Source organism: Fukomys damarensis, unplaced genomic scaffold, assembly GCF_012274545.1.
Source record: "Fukomys damarensis isolate Sample0158 unplaced genomic scaffold, DMR_v1.0_HiC HiC_scaffold_19, whole genome shotgun sequence".
Taxonomy (NCBI): Eukaryota; Metazoa; Chordata; class Mammalia; order Rodentia; family Bathyergidae; genus Fukomys; species Fukomys damarensis.
Genome location: NW_022900931.1, coordinates 38,179,837 through 38,204,347, shown reverse-complemented (window position 1 = coordinate 38,204,347; position 24,511 = coordinate 38,179,837). Strand labels below are relative to the sequence as shown.

The window sequence follows — 24,511 nt, the reverse complement described above, 5'->3', positions numbered from 1 at the left end:
CACACACACACACACACACACACACCCCTCACCCTGCGCCCCTTGCTGGGAATGAAACCCAAGGCCTCAGAACCTTGCTCATGCTAGGAAAATGCTCTACCATTGAGCTGGGTCTTCAGCTCCTTGTTTTTAATACAGGCATTTACAGTAATGAATTTGACTCTCACCTTTAGCTGAATTGCCTAAGTTATGACACACTGAACTTTCATTTTCATAGATTTCTAAAATAAATTTTAGATCAATTTTAGATTTATAGAAAAATCAGTTCCCATATGCCAACATGTAGGTTTTAATATTTATAAAATTAATATAATAACTACTGTATTGTTGACATATTAATATATTTGTTACAATTAACACACTGATACATTGATATACTATTATTAACTAAAGTCTGCTTTCTTTATGTTCCTTAGTGTTAACCCAGGATCTCTTTCCTGTTTTAGGGACACCACTGCACATTTAGTTACATTGCCTCCTTAGGCTCCCCTTGGATGTGACAGTTTCTCAGACTTCCCTTGTCTTTGAGAATCTGGACACTTTTGAAATGTACTGGTCAGGTGTTTTATAGAATAGTCCTCAGTGGGAAATAGTCTGGTTTTTATTTCATAATTAGGTGGAGGTAGGGAAGGGATCATTGTTTGAGGAAAATAACAGAGGTAAGTGCCGTTTTCATCATGTCACATCAAAAGCATACACAGTCAGCACAACCTATCCTGTCATGATAATCCTGATTGCTGCCTGTCTGGGATATCTGTTAGGTTTCTTTGGTGCAGATTACTCTTTTTAATCTCCTTTTCATACTCTCTTCTTTGGAAGAAAGTCACTATGCGCAAATAGCAGAATTAGGCTTTACCTCCCTAAGTGATATATTTTTTTAAAGAAGAGTTTCACTTTTTGTTTTTGTGATACTGGGATTTGAACCCAGCGCCGTCACACTTAGCTACATCCACAAGCATTTGTGGTGTTTGTTTCATTTTGTTTTGCTTTGAGACAGGGTCTTATGAAGTCACTCACTTGCCCAGGCTGGACTCACACTTGTGATCACCCTTCTAAGTCCGGGGATTACAGGTATGTGCCACCATGCCCAGCAAGAGTACTTTTTGTGTCAGTGATACACATGCCCAATAGGGTGGCTTTCCACGGAACAGTCCTTTTTGCATGCTTTTCATGCCCTGGGTTGCAGTACCTTTCAAAAGCCCTTCTCCAAAAATGGTGCTCTGATGAAGTGACTGTGAAATCAGTTTATTCTGGCCCTCAAAGGTCATCTTTTTGGGTTAATGAAATTGTTTCTAGGGAATTCAGAAGCTGGTATTTAAATAGCATCTATTCAGTGACAAGGTTAAATATCATACTCAGTCTCTTTTCCACCTGCTAGTGAATAAGAAGCTAGGTGGATAAATGAGCAATTATCTAATCTCTGTGATGGGGATTTTATGATTCACTGTTTTTGTGCAAATTAAACTCAAAAACAGGTATACACATGAGATTATTCACAATTCAGAAGAGTACAAGGCAGTGGTTTCTAGTACTTTCTGACTCAGCTCAAAGTATAAAGTATAAATTATAGTCATCTTAATACACATTCCCTTTAAAGATTCTCAAATTAATACTTTCTAGGACTGAGGCTGTCTTTATCTACTCTCTTCTGTTTCATTTTTTTAAATGTTTCTCATAGTTCTATATGTTTTTTGAAGAACCCATTAGTAGGTTACAACCTACCATTTGTAAATTACTGTGTATCGGGAGTCTGCATGACTACCCTTGATGGATTTACTCACAGGACTCACCAAGCTCAGGCTGTATATGGAGCCCTGACTTAGGACAGTGAGGGGATGAGAGCAAAATCAGCACTTGGAGGATGCAAAAGGGGCATCTTGAGGGAAACTAGTGCACATTCTCATGTGTGCTCTTCAGTGGAGCCATGCAGTGTGCGCCTCAGCCTCGGCAGTGCACTGTGACTTCTCTGCACTAGAGGGTTTTTTTTGAGGGCTGGTCGCATGAAATACCATCTGCCTGCCATCCCTCAAAATTGCAGCTCCCAGGAGGAAAACGTGAGGCATAAATCACAGTTTATATGAACAGTTCAGGTACAGTGAGCAGTTGTCCATACCAAGAATGGTGTGGACCTTCCTGAAATCACAGACTCCACAAGTTGGCTGAGGACCCTTCTTGGAAGCAGAATTTTTCTAAGGAGCGGTCTCAAGCATGCTGTGTTTGCTCTTTTCTGCTCACACTGCTCTTTTGTTCCTTTTCTTCTGCTAATATGTCTTTAGGTAGATGACTGGAACCACTTCTGGGCTGCAGAGATCTGTTCTTACTGAGCAAAGGGCAGAGAGAGTTATTCCTGATGACAAAATGTGTCTGGTGTGTGTGTAGGGGGTGCACATGGACCCTCAATAGTGCTTGAGATGTGCCTAGTGCCTGGTCCTTGCCACATAGAAATGTGGGGCTGGGGTCATCCAGAGTTTGATCTATGAAAGTTTTCAAGACTGTTTCATAGAAGCTCTAAGTCAAATAATACCTATGACTCACCAGTTTTGCTTTAAGCATTAGGGAGAAAGCATCAAAAGTTTTTGGACATGCTGCTGTAACAAGGCACCACAAACTGCATAGTTTCAAAAAAAAGAAATTTAGCTGGGTGTGGCGGCATGTGCCTGTAGTTCAGGTACTTAAATGGCTGAGGAAGGAGCATCATTTGAAATCCAGGGGTTCTGGGCCAGTCCGGGTAACACTCCCAAACAATGAAAAATAAAATGGGGGACAGAGAGGAGAGAGAAAGGAAGTGGGAAGGAGGAAAGGAAAGGAATTTTTTGTCTTAGAGTTCTGGAGACCAAAAGTCTAAAAGATGCTGGCAGGGCCAGTTCATTCTGAAGGCTGTGATGGGCAGATGTATTCCAGGCCTCCTCGGCTCACTTGGTGTCTCCCTGTGCTTGTCTCTTTCCTAGAAGGACCTCAGTCCTTTATGACTGAGGATCCACCCTTAGAGCTTTAAGACCTCATTTTAATTTGATCAGCTCTACAAAGACTTATCTCCAAATACAGTCACAGTCTTGAGTACTGGGGTTTAGAAATTCAGTCTGTGAATTCTGGGAGACACAGTTCACTAAATAAAACAACAGGACAGGATATTGATGAATTTATGAAAGTATTTTTATGATGATCTTTGCAGAGATACCAGTAACGTATTGACTTAGAGTCATAATGTAAATATATAGTTCAGGCTACTGGAAAATCCTATAGCATCAAATACTAAATGGGTTTAAATGTGGAAGTTACAGAAATTTTATAATTATTCCTTTAAAAGAAATAATTCATAGAGCTTTGTTGAATGCTGAGTTTGGGTAATTATTCTCCAACCCCAGAGTAGAACCCCTTATGAAATGGTTGCTTGGAGTTTGGTCACCGTTGGGAATGGACTGAAGCTGCCAACTCTTTTGCAGTTTTGACCTTGTACTCTTGACGTAAACTGCACCAAAACATGCTCTAATCAGCTAAACCATAAAGCTTTTTAAGGCAACAGGATTAAAACCCAGAAGGAGATTGTACCTTGTGTGGATTTAGACAGTGAACTAACCTAGCAGAATTCTTTAAAAATCAGACAGGAATCATTTCAGCATCATTAAGATTTTTTTTTTCTTGCTACAAGGGATTGAACTCGGGCCCTTGCGCTTGCAAGGCAGGCAGCAGAACCACTGAGCCCAATCCCTGGCCCCAGATTTTGTTTATGGACTTGGATTTCCATGAGTTTGAATTGTATCCTCCATGCAATCAAATGAATACTCTGTTGCTCTGTAATTGCTCATTAACCTTCATTTTCTAGAAAAACTCCTTAGGTCAGTCTTTTCGTGAGTTTAAATGTGAAAGTTTAATTGTACTAGAGTGTCCCATTAGCAGTGTCTAGGGATATTGTTTAGGAAAATGAATTGTACATTATTTTACTTGGCAGAATTAAAATACTCAAATGGGAGTTTACTAAAGAAATTGCAGCTGACCCTTGAATTTAGTTTTATTGGCAAGTGCTGCTAAATTGCATGCTATTAAGTAGATCTTATTATAAATACCTTCCTGCTTTCCCTCAGACATGAGGTATAATGCAATGTTCCATTCCTTCATTTAGCCCTCACAGAATATCACATGTGGTAGATGATTATTGAGTGGCCTTTTTTCAAACATTAAATATTACCTAGTGTATTCATTAATGTCTGTCAACTAAAATAATTTAAGAGAGTCAGAAAATCAAGCAGCCACATTTTTGAGAGATTTGCCTCGCTAGTGTGCAGAGAGTGGAGTCTTCAGGATCTAGGAAAACATTGCTCACAACCTCTTTTTCCCAGTGGTTGAAGATTTAGGGTGTAGGTGGGACCAGTCTCAAGTCTCTAGTCTCAGTCCACTTTTACTATACATGTTCTCATCCTGACTTTGGTGGAGAACAAGAAGTTTGTCATCAGCCTTTGTAAATCTGCAGTCTGCGATCCTGAGGTCACTGAAATTCTACCTGGTGCCACCTATATCGTTGTCTGAAGAATTAAGGTCTTTTGCACAAATAAAAGCCATCATCTAGGGCTGGGGATTTAGTTCAGTGGCATCTGCCTGTCTCAAGTGCAAGGTCCTGAGTTCGTTTCCCAGTACAAAAAATCATCATGTAAGACTTTAACTTGCTCTCTGCTCAAATTTAATGTAATTAATGCCATTAAAAGCTAGAATCTCTAAAAACTGATCAAGTTATTGAGCTCTGTTCAGTGAGATATTTTATGTTTTGACCAGTAGTTGTCACAACCAAATTCTGCTGTTGTCAGTGAAAGACACATGGACTCTCCCACGATTCTTAAGGTGGGGTAAGGATGTTGCCCTTGATGTTTTCCTGGGCCTTGCTCCAAAGTCTCTCTGTCACAGCAGAGTGCTACTCCTTTTCCCAGAGCTGTCCCCCAGACTTCATGTTCTCCAGTGCACCTGTCTCACAAACCAGTGAGTCAGTATGGTTTCTTCCTTGAATGCAGATCATTATTTTGGTCATTTTGTAGTGACATTGCTGTTACATTTCTGCTCAGCTGTCTTGCCCTGGTGACTCCTGTGTGGTTGGCCCTTTGCTGTAGGAATGTGTTGGTCACGCAGGATGCAGGGAGTACCACCTTGTCCTGGCATTGTGCAGTAAGAGGAGCTCTTTGTCATCAGGGAACTTGGGGCTTACTAAGGGGAAAGATAGGTAAGAATGTGGTGAAACCAGCCTGAGATACCTGCAGCAGTGTTTCCCATTGCGTTACCTCCTAGTAAAACACCCAGTCAGACCTGTGGTCACCTTTCACTACCTCTTCCCTCCTGTGCCCCATGTCAGAGGTGGCACCACCCAGCTACACCGGTTGTGATCCTGGGCTCTCGCAAAGGAGCCGCCTTCCGTGGCCGGTGGGGCTGCCTCCAGGTGTCTGGAGCACACCTGTGGTCTCTGTCATATCCCCAGTTCAGACGCTGGTTCTCTGGCAGGACTGCTTTGTCATTTCTAAGGCCTCTTCCTCTTTGCAGCCGCAGTTAGCACAGTGCCTGCCACAGTGATGAGTCCTACTTAGCAGGTGGTGCTGAAGTCCGCTTCAGTCCCCTCTTGTGATCTTTTTATTGTACTGTTAGTCTATTCTGCCATGCCCTGTGCTGCTGTTTTGCATTCACATCATTAAAGTGCTCTTTCCCAGCCAGTGTTACTCACCCTCTGTCCCAGGAACCTCAAGTCCAGCCTTCTCCCAAGGCCCCAGTGAGCTCCCAGTTATTGTGACCCCGAACCTTTTCTATCCCATTTATGAATGTTCTTATTACTTAACTAAAATAACCTGTACTTTATGTATTTAATATTTTCTTTTCCACCATCTTTTTTTTTGTATTTTGTAGTATTGAAGATTTATAGGCATTATTTAATACTATGAGTAATTATAGCACTATATAAGTAACTTTCATTGTTTTAGAAAGCAGATTCTTAAGAGTATGGATGATGTCTGTTGAATTTTGTTTCTCTTTAATTCAGAGTTCTACTTTGCAAATGTATTTGATAAAAACTATAAGCTAAGGGCCGGGGATTTAGCTCAGTGCTTCGGCTGCCTGCCTTGCAAGCACAAGGACCCGAGTTCAATCCCCGGTTACCCTCCCCACCCAAATTATAACTTGACTCAGAAAAGTGTAAAATATTCTAATAAACAGATTTTTCTAGGGGAAACTGAAGGCATTTTTACCTTATGACCCAACTTAGCGATGGGTTTCGTGGCCCCTTCTGATGGCTGTCTTCAAACCAAATTTTGCCAATTTAGAAACTCTGTATTATTTTCTTTCATTTTGCCTACTTGAAAAATAGGGTCATTGAATCGGAATCTCAGATAGATACAACTTCATACCAATTGGGATAACCATTGCCTCCCTCCCCTTCCAAAAAAGATAGAAAATGACAGGTGTTGAGGAGGCTATGCAGAAATTGGAACCCTTAAGCATTGCTGAAATACAATACAGTATTGTGGCTGTGGAAGAAAGTATGGTGGCTTCTCAAAAACTAACAGAATTATCATCCAGCCCAGCAGTTCTGTTTTGAGTCTGAACTCAAAAGAGTCAAAACCACCGACTTGCCCAGATGTGCACCGTAGTGTCCATGGTAGTATGGCTCTCAGCAGTCAGGAGGAGGAAGCGACTCAGGTGTCTGGGGACAGGTGCACGGATGCACAGAGTGGGGTAGATGCAGACAAAGGAGTACCCTGTAGATTAAAAAAATACAAGTGTTTTCCCTCCACGTTCTTTGTGCCCTTTGCTGAATATTTGTTGAATTTGGCTTGATGATAGTTGACAAAGTGAGAGATTAACCCATGGCTCCTGGGATTTGTTTGTGACTCAACTGCCTTTAAAGATCTACATTGTCTGATTGTAGATTGTGACCTCCAGCCTGTTTTTCATCACGTTAATGATTCCTTTGGCCAATCAGATAATAAATCCCTATTTAAAAGGCTAGACAGATGCAGTTAAACTGTTAGAACTTTCTTAAGTGTGCTGACATGCAGGAGAGAACCGGGGCGTTCAGCTCTGGCCTTGCCTGTCTCCACAGGTGTACCTGGAGAGGCTGTTAACGTATGCGGAGATAGATATCTGTCCGGCCAACTGGAAGCGGATCGTGCTAGGGGCAATCCTGCTAGCCTCCAAGGTATGGGATGACCAGGCCGTGTGGAACGTGGATTACTGCCAGATCCTGAAGGACATCACAGTGGAGGACATGTGAGTGGCTCCTTCGTGCGTCCGTGAGACTGTTTGGGAAGGAAGCCAAATCCTTTTGGACGGTCTGTGCGCTCCAGAGTGAATGAATGGGCTGAATGTGTCACGGGCTGGCGCAATAGGGACTGGGTTGTGGAAGCACCGAAGCCTGTGGGTCAGGAGCAGGTGCCGGCCATACTCCATACTGTTTTGTGCAGCTGGTTTATGGAAACTAAATTGTAGGCAAACATTTCTTTAATTAGGAGGTGTAGGCCAGTCTTGTGGCGGTGTGTATTTGGGCTGCTTATGACATGCAGACTGGTGACAAAGCTTTAAAATCCCAAACAGTCCTCTGAGTAAAAAGGCTGCCCCCAAAAGCAGAAGAGCTAAAATATTACCTGTTTCTGTTTAAGAGAATGAATATATGCACTGCATTGTCAGATTTTGCAAATTCAGTTGCTGAAAATCAGCCTGTATCCCTGGGGCCTGTCCTGTGTGTGTGTGTCATCGGCTGTGGGAGCACTAGCCTGGGAGGAGCCACTCCCCACCCCTAACTGTCAGGGCCAGTTGGCTTTCTCAGCGGGGTCCATTCTCAGAGTCCTGGGAGGAATGTTTATGGGAAACATTGCACAGCCACCTAGGGGTCTGTGGTGTCTAGGGAGGCAGAAAATGGAATCAGAGGCTCTAAGGAGGAAGGTGTTGTGGACACACAACCAGGCCAAGCTACGGAGAGTCCCTTGTGGTGACAGTCGCTTCAGACACCATTCCTGCTAATGTGTCACCACATATCTTTCTGTGTGACTTAGCTCTTTACCACACCTCCCTGGGGCAGCTTTTGGCACGAGGAGGTTCCCTGCTGCATCCCAGGCCATGTCTGTGTCCCTGGATCCAGCAGTCTTAGGGGCCATGGCTTCTTCACAAAGCCCCTGACTTCTCCCAGGCCACAGGTACAGGGGTGTTGGTTGCAGATTCCCCACTACTGCGGCACTCCCTGCCTGTGGTCCCAGGTCCCCAGGTACCATGTTTGTGGGCCCTTTGGAGCACATCTGTTGGTGCTCTTGAGTCTTGTGGGGCCTTTTGATGTGTAAAACTTCAATGTCTGTGATTCATCATGTGTGGTAGTAAAAACAAGTTTCTGATCAGAACACTGTAAGAAAAAAATTTTTTCATCATATCACAGGGTAAGAACAACTACTGAAATAGTTGTCATTCAGACCACAAAGGAGATGGATATTTGATTGTGATAGTAAGAAATTTTGGCTTGTGCCCTTCATCATGGGCTCTTGTTTCGTCTGCTCTCTGGCATGTGATGCCAGTTGTGTGCCATGCAAGTGACTTCCTGGTCGCCCCTTCCTGTTTGGTGTCGTAGATGATGTGACCAGTGACTTGCCGTGAATGGTAGCACTCCGGTTCTGTCAGGGTGCACAGATAGCCCTTCCACATGGTCTTGCCCACCTGAAGTCCAAAGAAAATGCTTCCTAAGATCAGACTTCGGACTTCATTGTTGTCTTGCTATTTATTATTGTATTATACATTAGCTCACTATTTATTATTATACCCAGCTATTTCCAAAAGGAAATGAGGTGCAAATCGTAGATGCACAGAAAGATTAAAATGAGAACAGAGAAAAATAAAGAATATGAAAATTAGAGAGGAGCTCCTGTGTTTGTGCTCTTATCCTCAGTCCACCAGCAAAAGTGAACTTTTATACGAATTTAGGACTCGTGGAAAGTTCTTTCAGTTTATTAAAGCTTTGAGGAAGGTTGAGAATGTAGTTCAGTCATAGAGCACTTGCCTAACAAACAAATCAATCCCAGCACTACAAAAGAAAAAAATGTTTTTGATGAGGGCATTTTTAATATTAGTTCTTTTGTTGAACAGCCAGTACTTTAAACAATTGTACATTATAATGAGTTTGAATTGTGTTCAGAAGAGTAGCAGTAAACACTGAATGAAATTGCTTCTTTACTCAATATTTTAAAGAACCATCACTGTATTGAGTATAATAATAGTATTCTTGTGAAAGTTATAGACATTATTATGTCTGAATGAGATGAATGTGTGTTTTAGCCTGGATTCTGTCTTTTCCTTGAAGTCTCTTAGTGACTGCGTGGCCCCGTCACTGTGCCACTGGCCGAGTCCCATCACATCGCACAGCATTTGACAAGGACTCGATGCCATGGCTGAGGAGGCGGAGAATACATACAGGGAGAGCTTTAGTGTTCTTTTTGAGACAGGGTCTCACTGTATAGCTCAGGCTGTCTTGCAACTCTGTGATTGTCCTGCCTCAGCCTCCTGAGTGCTGGGATTACAGTCATGCACCACCAAAGCCAACAGGGGAGCTTCCTTTTTAAAGGAGCAGATTGTAAATAGTCTTCCTACAGAAACTCTGGGGTGGTACTCTATTTTGTTGCCGTCTCCAGGGCTCAAGAAGGGATCCTGCAGAAGATGCAGCTCTGGAGAGGAGCCAGGGGGGTCCGAGGCCCCTTCCCCTTCCCAGCCCTGGCAGAAGCCTGACATACTGCAGTAGACTGGGCAGCAACTCAGCTACCTGAGCCCGGACCTGTTCAGATCTTTATCTGATAATTCTGCCGTCGTTTTAAGAGCCACAGTGATGCATGTTCTGTGTCCTATTTAATTTGTGGTTTGTGTATTAACGTACTGTGAAAGCCTATATATTCCCCTAAGGAAAAGTAATCAAATAGTTGTATATAAGGAAATTTGGGAATGTACGGTTTTCCCCCTGCCAAAAGGTAGAAGGAAGAGTGTTCTTTCTAGTTGAGGACATTAGCCGAAAGAATACTCTTGTGCCATATGTTCACCCTTCCTGATTGCACAGAGGTATTCAGAGCAGGTTGGGTATGTCTATTTCAGGGAACAAGCCGCTATCCATGATAGCAGAGGCCTTCATCTATTTTAGTTTGTCCATCCTTAGATGAATTTAGGAAATATTTGTGCAGATCCATTACATTTTTAAGGTGATACTAAATTTTTTCTCGTAAGTTTTAAAAATTGCAAAGAATGTCATTTGCAGAATATTTTAAATCGTGTTTTAAACTTAAAAGTATGCATTGAAGACTGAGTATCATTGCAACATGGAATCCATCATTAGCCATTGTCTTAAGAGTTGAACATTTTGTATTGTTCTTCTCTTTGAATTCATTATTTCCTTTTCAGTTTCCTCCCACATTAGCTTATTCCTCAAATTCCTCTTAACAAAATGCACATGTGAACTAAAACTGCAAAGTCATTTTCTGGAGTCTCTTGTTCTAACATGAAAACACTTTCAGGTCTGAGTTATTGACACCCAATTGATCAAAACAATATAAACATATTACAAATTATAGATAAATCATTAAATATAATTAGTAAATTTATAGAAAATAGATTTCTTACTGAGATCATATAGCTGTTTTTTCCCTTCACTAATTTGTATTTCTGTGTAGAATTGTTATTTACTGATAAAATGAAACAAAGTTTTAGCAGGTTTTGCTCATCTCTTCTGTAACACAAGCTGATGGAATGTATTCATGTAAGTAGATAAAATTACAAAGAAGTTTGTTACAGTAGCATCACTCAAGTCTAAGTGTGTTTTTCAAAACATACAGTAGAATCATAGTCACATTTTGGTGAAGATGATCAAATGAGACTACCAGCAACTCTTTCAGTTTATTGAAAGCAAAAATAGGAAAGCTATTAAGTTAGTAGCCCATTGTTAGAATTTTGAGAAAGGTTGGTTTTGACTCAAGTTTTAGAAGCCTGTTTTGGTACGCCCAGTGGGCTACAGACAGAAGCAGCATGGTAGAAAGGGCTGGTAGAGGAAAGCAGCTCATGTCATGACATCCAGGAATCGGAAAGAAAGGAAAGAGAGGAGCTGTGTTCCCAACAGACCGATTCTTAGCAAGTCAGTTATGAAGCACCCATAGTCCAGACTCCTTCCCGAAGCAGCATCCAGATCGCAGTGGGACCACAGTGCCAGCGTGAGGAAGACCAGTGCCCCACTTAGCCCGGTAACAGATACTGGGTATTAGGAGCTGAATAGCTCCTGGAAATTCCTGTGTTGAAGACCTGCTGCCCAGTACCTCAGCGTGTAGCTGTATTTGGAGATAGACTTTAGAAACACAGGGTGATGAGAGTGGCCCTAATCAAGTCTGGTACCCTCGTGAGCAGAGGCGAGTAGGACACTGAGGACAGACGACGGCCCGTGAGGTCACGGGGAGAACTCAGGGAAGCACGCCCTGTCTACACCTTCGTCCTGGTCTCCTAGAAGTACAAGAAAATAAATGTCTGATATTTCTGTCATTGTATTATATTATGGCAACTTTAACCGATAGTAGAGTTTAGTAATAGGAAATGGAAGTTTGCTGGGACAAACATCTGAAAATGTAGACACAGCTTTGGAGCTGGATAGTAGTGGGAAAGAGTTTTGAGGCACGTTAAAACAAAAACAAGGAAAACTGGATTTCCTTAAAAAAGACTGTGGGTACAAATAGGAACTTTGAAGGCAATGCTGGTGTGGCTCGGGAAGAAAGCAGCAGAGGAAGGAAGTTTCTGTTAGCTCAGAGATGCAAGTGGTGCCAGGAATGGGGTGGTAAAACTGCCTCTGGAGAGGTCTCAGGCTGAAGCACATCTGGAGGAAAGATGATTCTTGTTACAAAGTGGCAGAGAACTGCCCAAATTGTGTCCTAGTGTAGCTGAGGAGATTTCAGAGCAGTGTTCAAAGCCCTGCCTGGTTTCTCTTTGCTACTTTTCTAGTAAAATGTAGAAGAAGAAGTAATGAAAGATTTGGAAAACCTGCTTTTTCAATCCTGGCCTATGTACTGTGGAAGGAAAGCTGGGGTTTGGACGCACTGTGGCGTTTGCTGAAGAGGTGGTGGCTGTGTCTCATGGATCAGCACAGGGGTCGGAGGAGAAATGCTGTCTGTTTGGAACGAAGGACACAGAGAGGGCACAGAGTGAAGTTAGGCTGATAGACTTTCGGGATTCCTTCAAGAAAAAGGACAGGCAACCCTGAAAGCAGTTTATCCATCAGCAGGGCTCCCACTGCCACCAACAGCCACAGACACAGGCCTGGGGGCTCGGGACGTTCCCTTCCCTTGGACCCCTGGGGGTGCTGGCCCCACAGGCAGGGCTGCTGTCCAGTGGACAAATGGTAAGAGCATCTCCCGACAAGATTGTCCTAAAGTCTTGGAGTCTGGTGGAATTTGCCTTCTCTACTTCAGACTTGCCTAAGACCTCGTTCATCTTTCTGAAGGAAAAGGAAGTGTCTATCCAACACCTCTCCCACCATTAAGTTTTTGTAGTAGGTTACTTGTCTGGATTCCTGGTTAGAAAAGAATTCCCAGTTAGAAAAGAATTTTGCCTCAGCTTGAACCATACTTTGTTTCACCCAGACCTAACTTAGAGATTTTTATCCTTAGACTTGAGACTAGAATGGGTTAAGACTTTGGGGTTGCTGGAGGAGGTAAATGTGCTCTGCTCATGAGATGCGCGTGAACTGCGGAGGGCCTGAGGCAGTGTTATGTGGCTACATTTTGGCTCCACCCACCCAAACTCACTGGTGAGTGAAGTCCTAACCTGTAGTACCGTAGCCATATCTGGAGTGTTTTGTTTTGTTTTGTTTTAAAAGAGGTAGTTGAAATGGAGTCATTTGGGTGGGCCTGGCCCACTGTGGTGGTGTCATTTAAGAAGAGATTAGGACTTCAAAAAGGGAAAACAAGTACAGCAAGGTGGCCATCTGTCAGCGAAGAGAGCGGCCTCAGGAGAAACCAGTCCTGCTGACACCCAGAGCCCATGCAGCCTCCAGACTGAGAAAATAAATCCTGTTGTCTCACCTACCTAGTCTGTGGTGTACAGTAACCCTTGCCAACTGATACACCGGTAAACTTCACTGAAAGAAGAAATAAAACCCATAGCATGGGGCTATTTGGATGTCTGTGACCTTGAACCAAGCTTGTAGCTAGAGAGACTTTAAGATGAGCACAGACTCATAAATTTAACGTTAAGAGCTTTTGCTGTCAGTTTCTGGCTGTGTTGCAGATTAAATCTAGGGTCTTGTAAGAGCTAGGCAAGCACTTAGCACCAAGCTACACCTGAAGCCCTGAATTCTTTTTAATGAATATTTGATGAGGTTTTTTTTCCCCATAGAACCCTGTAAGTCCCCCAAATCAGTGAAATTCAGCATCACTCACCCAAATGGCTAAGAGTAGTAGATCCCAGGTACCCTTCAAGGGGCAGAGGGGAGAATTTCTGAGGCATCTTTGGAACCTGGCCCAAGGTAAAGATGAGCCCTGGCGCAGCTCTGGCCTCCTCCTCAGCAGTCAGCTGTGCTCCCATGGGCCTGCCTCAGTCTGCCGGCCACACAGACCATGCAGACACTTGTGCAGGTGCGGCACAGCTTTGCTCCACGTCCCCACCCTGCTCTGGGCCAGGCTAGACCTCTCATCTGGGCTACTCCGATGTGCCGCCCATTAGAGGAGCAGTTGGTTTCACCCACAAGTCCGGTGTGGCTGGCCCCGAGTGGGTAGGGTGCCTGCTGTTTACGTTGCCATCCCAGTGTGAAGAGCCCATAGTTTAGGCCTGGGAACAGATGGGAGACCTTTGGGAAAGCCGTCTTGGGTCTGCTGAGGTACGCTCCACCTTTCAGAGGGTGAACAGCCACACTTTTTCTAACCTGTTCATCTAAAAAGAATACTAACATTTTGATACATAGCTTCCCAGTGTTTATATGGTTTTCTTTTGTTTTTTTGGGTTTTTGCAAAACTAAGTTCACATTATACATGCTGTTAATAAACTTTTTGCCACTTATCAGTGTGCTACTTCCAAGTCATAAACTTTATTTCCTGCCAGAGGCAAATGGCCTAAAGCTTTCACTTGGAGTTTCTTCAGAGGAAGAGCAGACACTAGTTTCAGCTGGAAAGCTTTTTAAAATGTGCCTTGTGTTATTTGGTCTCTGTGTATCTCTGGACCCCACCCTGTACCCTTCTCCCTGGCTGGCGCACGAGCATCCAAGGTCACCTTCCTGGTATTGCTGACCCAGGATAATCTGTAGCCCAGGAATCATTCCATGGTGAGGGCCTTACCTGGATCCCTCCTGCACCTTGCACATGAGGTTCAGACAGGGCAGCTGACCCCATGGGGATGCAGCTGCCGGTTCCACTTGAATGGCTGGGCCGGTTTTAGCTCGCCGACATAGGCCAGTCTCTCCTCACCCTTAGTGGCAACAGAGCAGTCACAGCCCGGGTTGGCAGAACAGCAAATGGCCATTACTGTGCACCAGAAAGGAATGCAGGAGTTTGATTGTGCTGAGTTCTATGTACAAAAAAGGTGTTAAAAAGTTACACTTGGATATTTATTTGTCTGCAGTATCCTCTGAGTTATTTTCATGTGTAGACAGGGAATCCAAATGAGAAGTCAGGGACTTATCCCTGTTGCATAGCAGCTGATGACACATCCAGGGCCCCAGTCCCTCCCTAGGTGCCTCATATCTGGGGTGTGTGGGTGTGCGTGTGTGTAAACATACACAGCATAAAATTTACCATTTTAACCTTCTTGTGTGTGTGTGTGTGTGTGTGTGTGTGTGTATGTGTGTGTGTGTGTTGGGGACCAAACTTGGGACCTTGCACTTGGGAGGCAGGCGTGGCACCGCTGAGCTAAATCCCTGGCCCCCATTTTAACCATTTTTAAGTGTGTAGTTCAGTGGCATTAAACATTCACAGTGTTGTTCAACCATCACTACTGTCAGTCTCCAGAACTTTTTAATTTGCCCAAACTGAAAAACTGTGTCTAACACTAACTCCCTTTCCTCCGTGCCCAGCTTTGGCATCCACCATTCTACTTTGTCTTTAATTTGACTACTCTATGTACCTCACGTAAGTAGAGTCATACAGTATTTATCTTTTCAAGAGTGCATTATTTCAGAAACTTGGCATAATGTCCTCAAGGTCCATCTGTGTTGTAGTACATATTATCATCTCCTTTTCCAGACTGACTAGTACTCCATTTTATAAACACATCCCATTTGGTTTTCCTTTATCTGCAGATGGACAGTAAATGTTGTTCTACACTGAGCTACTGTGAACAGTGATACCATGAACGTGGCTGTGCAGATTCTGCGTTAACAGCCTGATTTTAGTTTTTATATACACCTGGAGTGGAGTGGGATCTCTGGATTGGCTCCTCCCTTTGGCAGTGAACCCAGTTTTCTAGGAAGAGACAGCAGGGCTTTGATGGTGAAAACGACTTTCTACTCCATGTTAGAGCCCTATTTCAAGTTTCTGTATTCCACCAGCTCAGCTGGGTTTCTGACTTATCAAGCTGATGTAACAATTACTTCGGAATTACCTGTTTTACTCATTGCCTGGAATATGTTTCTTATAAATGTTTACAATTGGAACTGTTATCTTGTAGTTATCCAAACAGCAAGCTCATTCTTTATCCGTGTTGTCTTTTCATTTATCACACAGCAAGCAAGCTTATGTCCCTTATAGGGTTGCTACAGTTTAGGAATCAAACATATATGAAATTGTTCTTTACTTTGTAAAATCTTGCATTAATTGGAAAATATAGTATCTCTCAAATGCCCATTTCCAGAATTTAAACCGGAAACATTCGAGAAGCACAAGCCCAAAGGAAAGATGGTTTTTTCAAGGAACCCTGGGAAAATGCCACCTTGTTCAAAACTAGCCTCCTCCTCACTTCACTTATCTTGTGCATTTTCAGCTGAAGTGGTTGGTGTCCACGTGCCGTTTTGGGTAGGATTGTCAAACTAGTTCTTTTGAAATAGTGGATTTTCTTAGCCCCAGAAGCAACTCTGTAATGACACCTTCAAGCCACCAGGTGGTGATCTACACACAGGAAGCTGGCATTTCCACGGAATTGACTCTTCTAGCCCAGTTTCTATTTTACTTCTGGCCTTAGCAGAACTATGTTTTTTACACTTATTGTAATCCTTATTGTAATTCCATTGTCTCGCAGGATAGCCTCGCATTAAGGTCACATTTAAGTGAAGCATAAATAAAAGTTAAAGTAAAAAAATCCAAAATAAAAATTCCTTAAAAATATAAAGCTTAGCACAATATATACATTTGGAGTTTAACTCCTTTCCCTAAGCTATGTAGAAGTAAACAAGATATGTGGTTTGTCTAATTAAAATACCCAAAGCTGGGTCAGGGATTTAGCTCAGTGGTTTTGCCTCCTGCCTCAAAAGCACAAGGACGATCCCCAGTACCCACCCCCCAAAAAACCCAAAGCTGACTTCATTCCGGCCTTTGCCAGCAGCTTGTTAAAGTTGTATAATTGTCTGCCTAATACCTTTGCCTCCCTAAAGCCCCAGCCCTCACTGAGATCCCACCTCCTGCCCCAATGCCTTGTGCACCTGTCCCTGAGCCTGGAGCATAGCCTCCATGGTCTCTGATTTGTCACTGAGGTAACACGGGAGCGGTAAGATAGGACTTTGTACCACGCGGAGAGACAACGTTACTGGGAGAGTTCGAGATCTAAAGAGTCAGAGTGTATGTTCATTGCAGCCTGGGGCATGGCTAGGGTGCAGAGACTGGGCTCTGAGTCAGGAGGCCAGAGGCCTGGCTCTTGGGACGCAGCCTCTCTTTCTGGACACAGGAACCACGTGTCCTGACCTCTTGTGTAGGGTACAGGTGGTTTGAAAGGGCCACCTGGAAGTACCCGTGCTTCCAGTCTGCTTCCTCCACGCCAGAGCCCTATCTTCCCTTAAACTCAGCTCAGCTCTCACATCTATGTAAAATCAGGGCCAGACGTGTGAAATCAGAGGCCACCATTCTTGACTGTGAGGAGACAAGTGGGAAAGACTGAAGCCAGCAGTTACAGTGTCGTGTGACGAAGGATGGGAGCAGGTGCCTGGTGTGTGATGGGAACAGGCATGACCAGCTGCTCCCGGGGGAGGTGGCCCAGGGCCAGCACTCAAGGAATAGATATGTCAGTGTACCCTGCCCCCAGTGACTCTCGAGAAATACACTTCCTCTAATGTGACTGGTAATTGATAGAGGAAATTCTCAAAGTAGAATTTAAAAAATTTCTTCAGGTACCTGTCATTCATTTTTATCAAAATGTAAGTGGATTGGCAAGATGGATCTTGGTATCACCTCTGTTCATGGGGCTCCTTAGTTGACCGGTTCTGAGTGTGTGGGTCCAGTGGCCTCTGGCTCATCCAGGCCAGCCGAGCCAGGTAATGAATGCCCATGCCCTCCGGTTTTTCTTTTTTACTTGGGGTGTCTGCAGCTTTCCTATCAGGAACATCCAAGCTGGTTCTCCTCCCAGGAGGCAGGAAGGGGCCCTTGAGAAACCACCTTCAAAGGCTGAGCTTTCTCCTCAGAGCATGTCTTGAGGCCTTTGCCCTCCCGACAGCTCTTGATGACTTTATCTTCCCCACCATGCAAGGCCAGGCAGAGGCCATGGGAGCCGACTTTCATGCTGAGATGTGCAGCCAGAGCCTGCTGTGAGTGTGTGTGTTACGGCTCAGTGAAATGAGTCACCCCGAAGCACTTCCTGGTAATCATCCCAATTAATCAGCCTTCATCCTCCTGGGCACCAGATCAAGTGGATTCGGCTTTTAATACCAGTTTGGTGGTTAAACCACATCTCTGGTGTTCAACCAGGCAATTAATTAGATCACTTTTCTCCCTGGAGGATGCGATTTTCTAGAGTCTGGTCTCCAGCAGCTTGGCTGGCCACGCAGCCTGATGGGGCAACTGAGTGTGTGCTGTTTTTGCTTTTGCTTTGCAGGAATGAGCTAGAGCGACAGTTTCTTGAATTGCTGCAGTTCAACATCAACGTCCCTTCCAGTGTATATGCCAAGTATTATTTTGATCTTCGTTCTCTGGCAGAAGCAAACAACCTGAGCTTTCCCTTAGAGCCCCTGAGCAGAGAGAGGGCCCACAAGCTGGAGGTAAGAGTGTCTTGTGCAGCACCATCTGATTCCCGCAGTGTGTGTGGCCACTGCAACCGTTTCTCCCATAATGTGCTGTGAAGTAAGGGTAAGGGGCAGGATCTGTTGCCAGTCACCTAATTTAGGGATTATAATTTGGACAATTTTATATTTTCAATAGCCTTTTTAAAATGAGTTTTTACTTAATATTCATTGGTTGTACTTTTAAGTCAAAGATTTTTAAAAACCCTTGTCCTTACAGTATTTTTAAACATATAAGCCCACAATAAAAGTATTTTCTCAGTTTGTATTTTTAAGGAAAAAGCTACCAGATAAACTTAAGTGTTGGGGACCCAGAAAAGTTTGACTGCATAGATCTTTTTCCTAAAGTAACAGACTGGGTGCCTATCACTGGGATAAAATCCAGTGAGGTTTTTAGAACTGCATCATTTTGCTGTGCTTGGTGTTGAGGGGTCACCAGGACAAAAAGAAGCTGCCCTGACCTACAATTCTCTGCCTGGTCACATCTGCGGCCACACGCGTCTTCATCTGTTGGATGCACTGTAGAGTGGTACCAAGAGCCAGGGCAACTGCAGAGTGTCTTCCTCACTGGCAGGGGTATTTATTTGTCTTGGAGGTAAACTGGTGTCTCTGCACATGAGAGATGTTACAGCTGACATCATCACTTCACGTAATAGGCCGAGGTAGACCATTTCATCTTTTTATGGGATTGCATACAATCTCATACTGTAAGCTGAGAAACAACAGCTGTTAATCTCAGGAAATTAAATGAATTGAAAAAAATGACAGTTATAATGTCCCTAAAGAAACAGATTGTCTCTTCTCATTTGGACAAAGACATCTTCGATTCCTGTTTCTCTCCTCTAGTCTGTCTTCCATGCTACAACCCAAATTGTTTTTCTCAAATACAGTTGGGAGTTTTAGGGTGCTCTCTTAAAATCAAAGGCAGTTCTGCACTGCCCGGTGCACCCTACTGCTCTGCTGCCCCTGCTGGGATGCCCTGATCCGCCGCCTCCAGGCAAAGCCCGCAGAGCTGGTTTTGACATCACCCTTGGTTGTGATGGCCCTCGAAGACAGTGGGTGTGCATTTCCTCTGTGTCCACTCTTGAACATGGCCTGTGGTATATGCTGTGCTGAGCCTGTGGCCCTCAGCACACAGATACCAGGCCCACCATAAACAGAATGGCCGTGGGACAACAGCCTACTGGGTGGAGGTAGACTATCTGCTGGCAATCAGGGTAGTTGCCAAGTGGCCGGTGTGTTAGAGGGTGGGGAAAAGCAAAAGTGGATGAGGGTCTGGGCTCACTGCTCTGCAGCCTCAGCGGCGAGTGACCCCTGCACAGTGACTGGGGGTAGAGCACAGATCTCTCTGGCCACTGTTCACGGCTGCCTGGGATCCTGCCTCACCTGCACTGTTCCTCTTGTTCCCAGGCCATCTCTCGCCTCTGTGAGGACAAGTACAAGGACCTGAGAAGATCCTCACGGAAGCGGTCAGCGAGTGCTGACAATCTGACTCTGCCGAGGTGGTCACCAGCCATCATCTCCTAACCACGTAGTGTCCCCACTGGAGCCTGCACCACCCCTCCAGTTCTCCTGTGGTTTGAGAAAAGACAACGTTGGGGTGGTTTTGTTTTTGTTCTTCCTTTCTTTTTCTAACTCTTAGCTCTGTCAGGCAGCCTTCACACCACCTCGCACTATTGGCCGCACACAACAAGGCTTCAAGGAAAGCAGTCAGTGTTTGGAATCCTGTTTCACGCCTTTCCCCATCCCCATTAACAGCACTTCCTTAATGGAGAAAACAGACTCTCATCCTGAAGGAGGAAACACGGGGAAAGGAAGTTGTGTGGAGGAGGGAAAGAGGTTGAGTGGCTTGGCCATTTAAAAGTCCCATCCGATCAGGAGATGAATGCTTTGGAAGCACCCAGTAGGTAGCCTGTTGGCTGTGCAATAAAGACAGGAGTGCCGTGCTTACTGCCCCATTGGATCGGTGTGTTCTGTAAGACTTCTTGCATTCCTTCTCGCTGCTTTTTTGGAGGGATTTAAGGGATTTTATTTTTACTCTGTTTTGGTCCCACAGAGCAGAGAATATAGTTTGTACTCATTATGGCACAGACATCCAAATAAATAGTACTGGTTTTCTTTCTGCACTATTTTTGTGAGGTGTCTTCTGAGCTTTCTTCACAAGTGGGATGTGCTTCTTACATTTCTGTACATCTTTATTGTACTGTATATGGTTTTTCTTCAACAGTGGCAAAATGAACTTGACTGTAGTGTTGAACCAAAACTATCCCTTTCTCTTCTTACTCCTCATGCCAAGAAAATTCTAATTCACATGGGTGCTTGTGCCTTCCAATTTTCTTACCATAGCTGTTTTTGTTGTTATTATTTCTATACCACCCCCAGTTGTGGTTACAGATCAGTCCGGCTTTGTGGGCTGAAGGAAACAGTGTGTAGCAAAGGGATTCCCTGGGCTGAGACTGAGCCAGGGAGCCTGTGCCAGAGTCACCATGTGGAAGCATTTCTCCTGTCTAGTTCGTCCTTCTACTACCACCTCCATCGTTGCAAGCAATATTCTTCTCAATTTTTATATGTTTACTCTAAATCGAAGTTCGTCTATTTGTATAAAATTTTTTTAAAAATTTAAAACTAAAAGAGGGGGGGATATTCCAGTGGGAAGATCACTCACAGGGAAATGTTACTATTTACTGAGGTATTTTTCACAGATTGATTGAATAAAAACAACTTGCATTTTCATTGTGGGTGCTTAGAGGAGATACAAAATCCAAACTGTGAAGGTTTATGCTTCATTAATTATGACCATGCCTTTTCATTTTTTGACTATTCCTGATTTTCTTATGAGCTAGATATAAGAATATTTTATATCAGGTAAAATAAAAGAATTAAAGATACAATAGCAAATTTGGTGTGGAATCTAAGAATCTGAGTCATTTACACAGATAATGCTTTGGGTTTTTACTTATTTTCCTAGACCACAGTAACTGAGGTTTCTGAGTATTTGCCCTTTTCAAATTTGAGGCAAATAACAGCAGTCTGTGTGTTTCACTGTCTTTCTTTGTGAGCTCGGAAAACTTTAGAATTCTGTTAATTAGTGTTGGGTACCTAAAGGCATACACCTGATCCCCACCTTGCCTCCTCAAAGTGAAGGATGCTTTGGAAATGGAAGAGACTCAGAAAGTCAAAATCCCAAGAGCACCAAGCCAAAAGTCAGTTTCAGTGGAATGTATGTTAATAATTATTTGGGCTGAAAAATGGCCAAATTCTTTCTGGCCTACACTTTCAAATGCAGACAGCAGAAAATGAAAATTACCTTCCAATTGTGATTTACTTTGGGAACCAAATCAGCTTCTCTCTTCAAGTAAGAGTTGCATTTAGAACTTTATTAAATAGAGATCTAAAAATGTAGAAAGTATCATTTTATATTCCCTAATCTATATAACTCAAAAAGGGACATATTTTCTTAGCCAAATATGAATACCTCTTAGACATAAATTCATTCCTCTCATGTAAAATATATTATTTTATCGATCCATTTCAGGAAAGAGGTTCTGCTGACTTTAGAGCAGAAATCTTATTTTTATCCCTTTTATTTGAATGAGAGATTTGAAAATTGAATTATGTAAATATTTCAATGCATCTGCTATTATTTTGTGGAGTTTATTAAACTACTTTTAAAAATTGTATAGTCTATTTATTGTATGTATGTACATACAGTTTAATACATGAAATTTAAAGTGGATTCCGTATAACCTGGTTCAGTCTTGTTTAGACTATTGAACATTGTTTTAGCCTTGTGCACTGGACTCTACCTCTGTATAGGAAATTTTTCCTTATTCATTAATTACTATTGATCTGTATTAATTGGTTATGTTTCTTGCACTAAGGATTTTAAAAACTACTGTAAGTATAGGTTTTAGTTTTGCCTCTACAGTTGAATCACTTGACATATAGATAGATCTCTTAGGTTTATTTTATTTTTCTATATATATGATGATGAAGGCAACATTTTTTGTTCTCTGCTTTGTTCTATTTGCCAAAAGAAAAAAAAAACAAAAACAAAAATACAAAACCAGTACAGTACTTAGTGATAAATCGTAGTGACTACAATTTGTTTGCAAAGTGATTAAACGCCCTTCAGTTAAAACTGGATGGCTGTTTAGGAGCACATTGTCTTAGTGTAGTTTTTGAATGGATAATTTTTTGTTATTAATGAAGAATGAAGAAAACTTCATAATTTGTTAACTTTAATTTTAGATTTGACTTAAACAACAAATAAAGTCATTGGGACAACAATAGACATCCTGAAGAATTTTGTTTGCTTTTTTAACTGGGAAAGGGAAGGAAGTCAGAAGCAGGGGACAAAGTGGGTGTGAAGGGGAGGGTCTGTGAAGCCTGGAAATGCAGGAAGGGGTCCTGGGCCTCAGCCTTGGCCTGGAACCATCCGTTCCTCCAGACTGGACCGGCTTTCCTGCCTTCTTTCTCTTGGTCTTTGGAGGGGCGTGTCTCCACTTTACCCTTTCCCTGGTTCTGGAGAGCTCACTGCTTTGCTGCAAGGCAGAAGTTAGGGAGTGAGCGGTTTTGACTTTTCCTTCTGTTTAGGTAACCTCTCCCCTGGGGCCATATTTTATGACATTGAATTTCTAGAAAATATTCTTGGTTCATTACAGGTATTTAGTAAGTGTTAAATGAATACATAGAACAAACAGTGCTTGCCTTCCTGCCACATTTTTGAGTTATGTTAAGATAAAACAAGTTGTGTGGGTGCCAATGAACTAATTCTTTATAAGAGCAATGAAAGAAATATATTAGCCATGTGAGTCGTGAGTGATTGAAACAGTATGAGACCTGCTTAGAAACTTTACTCAGTCCAGGTAGTTAATGTGATAGCAACCTAATAGAGCACATCACCTTTATGGGATGCTCTTGTTTTATCCTAAATCACTCTTGCCCTGAACTACTGTAGCTAGCATTTCAAGACTTACATCAGATGGATCTTATAAGCGTGGATTATTTTCTGAAAAGCCAACCATAGGGAGCTCCTGGTTGAAAAAAAAAAAAAGGAAATAAGAAACATGCCCTTACTCTGTGGTTCACTTGTGCTCCTTATTTTAAGCTATGTGGACTTCAGGGGATGTCCCACTGGCAACTTCATTAAGGTAATGCTTTGCTGTTACTGAGTGCAGGGCCTTACTAGAAAACTTGTACCTAAAAGCAGATCACTCCAGTAGGTGCCAGGCAGGCCCAGTCATGAGTGCACTTGCATTGGCACAGCTGGTGATAACGCACTTCATCCTGACTTCCAATTTTCCTTCCAGATTTTCTTATTAAGTTTCTGTGGTAGAAAGGTTTCTTTGTGCTGCTTTCCATTAGAAACTTCCTTCAGGAGTTCAGTGATCCATACCAAAATCATCTACTTTTATTGTTGAGTGAAAGAATCATTAGATTCTGACTGTACGTTACCGCAAATCTGCATGTTGGCTGCAAGTGTCCAGGTGAGGAGGATCTGCCCTGACAACTGTGTGTTATTTATAGATCTTTGTAGAATGAACCTTTTACAGAAATGGACTCAAACATGGTGTCTGATCAAAAGGCATTCAGATTTTACAGGTCTCAAGAGACCATCTTGTATCCTTAGTGATTTGGTTTGGGGTAGGGGGCTTTATTTCTTTTAAGAACTTTTGTTTATATAAATAAATTATTTCAAATGTGGGGTAAAAGTATGTCATTCCAAAATAAATACAGTTTTGGACAAAAATACTAAATGTAATGAGCTTACGTGTAACATTTTGTTAATGTTGGTATTGATCTGAGTTACAACAGATACTTGGGTTTTAGTCTCAGACTAAAGTTAACTTACTTGGTAACTTCGGACAAATTCACCTGCTTGGGCCTCTCAGCGAACTTGTCTGTCAGAGGTACTCTAGTTTGTTACCTTCTCGCTGCTGTGCTGTCATTCTGAACAGACCCTGCTTGTTCATTCTTGCATCCTGACTGTTGGAGACTGCATACATTTGGAAGGTGGGACCTGGTAAAAGACAAGTACAAACCTCAGTTTCCCTGGAGAAGTTAAGTTGTCCTCTTTAGAGTCTCCCTAGAGGAGGGTGGCATTGGTAGCCATTGTTGATAATCTTTTACCTGGATCTTCTGATGCAACTAAAAGTTCAGCTTGTCCTCAAATGGGCTTTATTGGATCTAACTTCCGAGTTGTTGTCTACTTTAGCAGATAAAAAAGTCTCAGCACTGTAGAATTGGTTATGTGAGTCCACCCCAGTGAGGCTTTCAAAGAGTGATGTGTCATTGCTCTTCACCTCCAGTTGATGCCTCTTCCTCTCATTCCAGCAGAAGAGCACTCAGAAAGCC

At 43.0% G+C, this 24,511-nt stretch overlaps 1 protein-coding gene across 1 annotated transcript in view; it reads left to right on the top strand.

The window, feature by feature from the left end:
- Ccny (cyclin Y) overlaps positions 1–23,882 on the top strand; it is a 66,403-nt gene extending 42,521 nt beyond the window's left edge. The window contains exons 7-9 of the mRNA XM_010605549.2: positions 7,070–7,236; positions 17,971–18,133; positions 19,565–23,882. Of these exons, the coding sequence (XP_010603851.1) occupies positions 7,070–7,236; positions 17,971–18,133; positions 19,565–19,681 (447 nt within the window). The 3' untranslated portion in view covers positions 19,682–23,882. The remainder of the gene's footprint in view (positions 1–7,069; positions 7,237–17,970; positions 18,134–19,564) is intronic.
- The last annotated feature ends 629 nt before the right edge of the window (positions 23,883–24,511 follow it).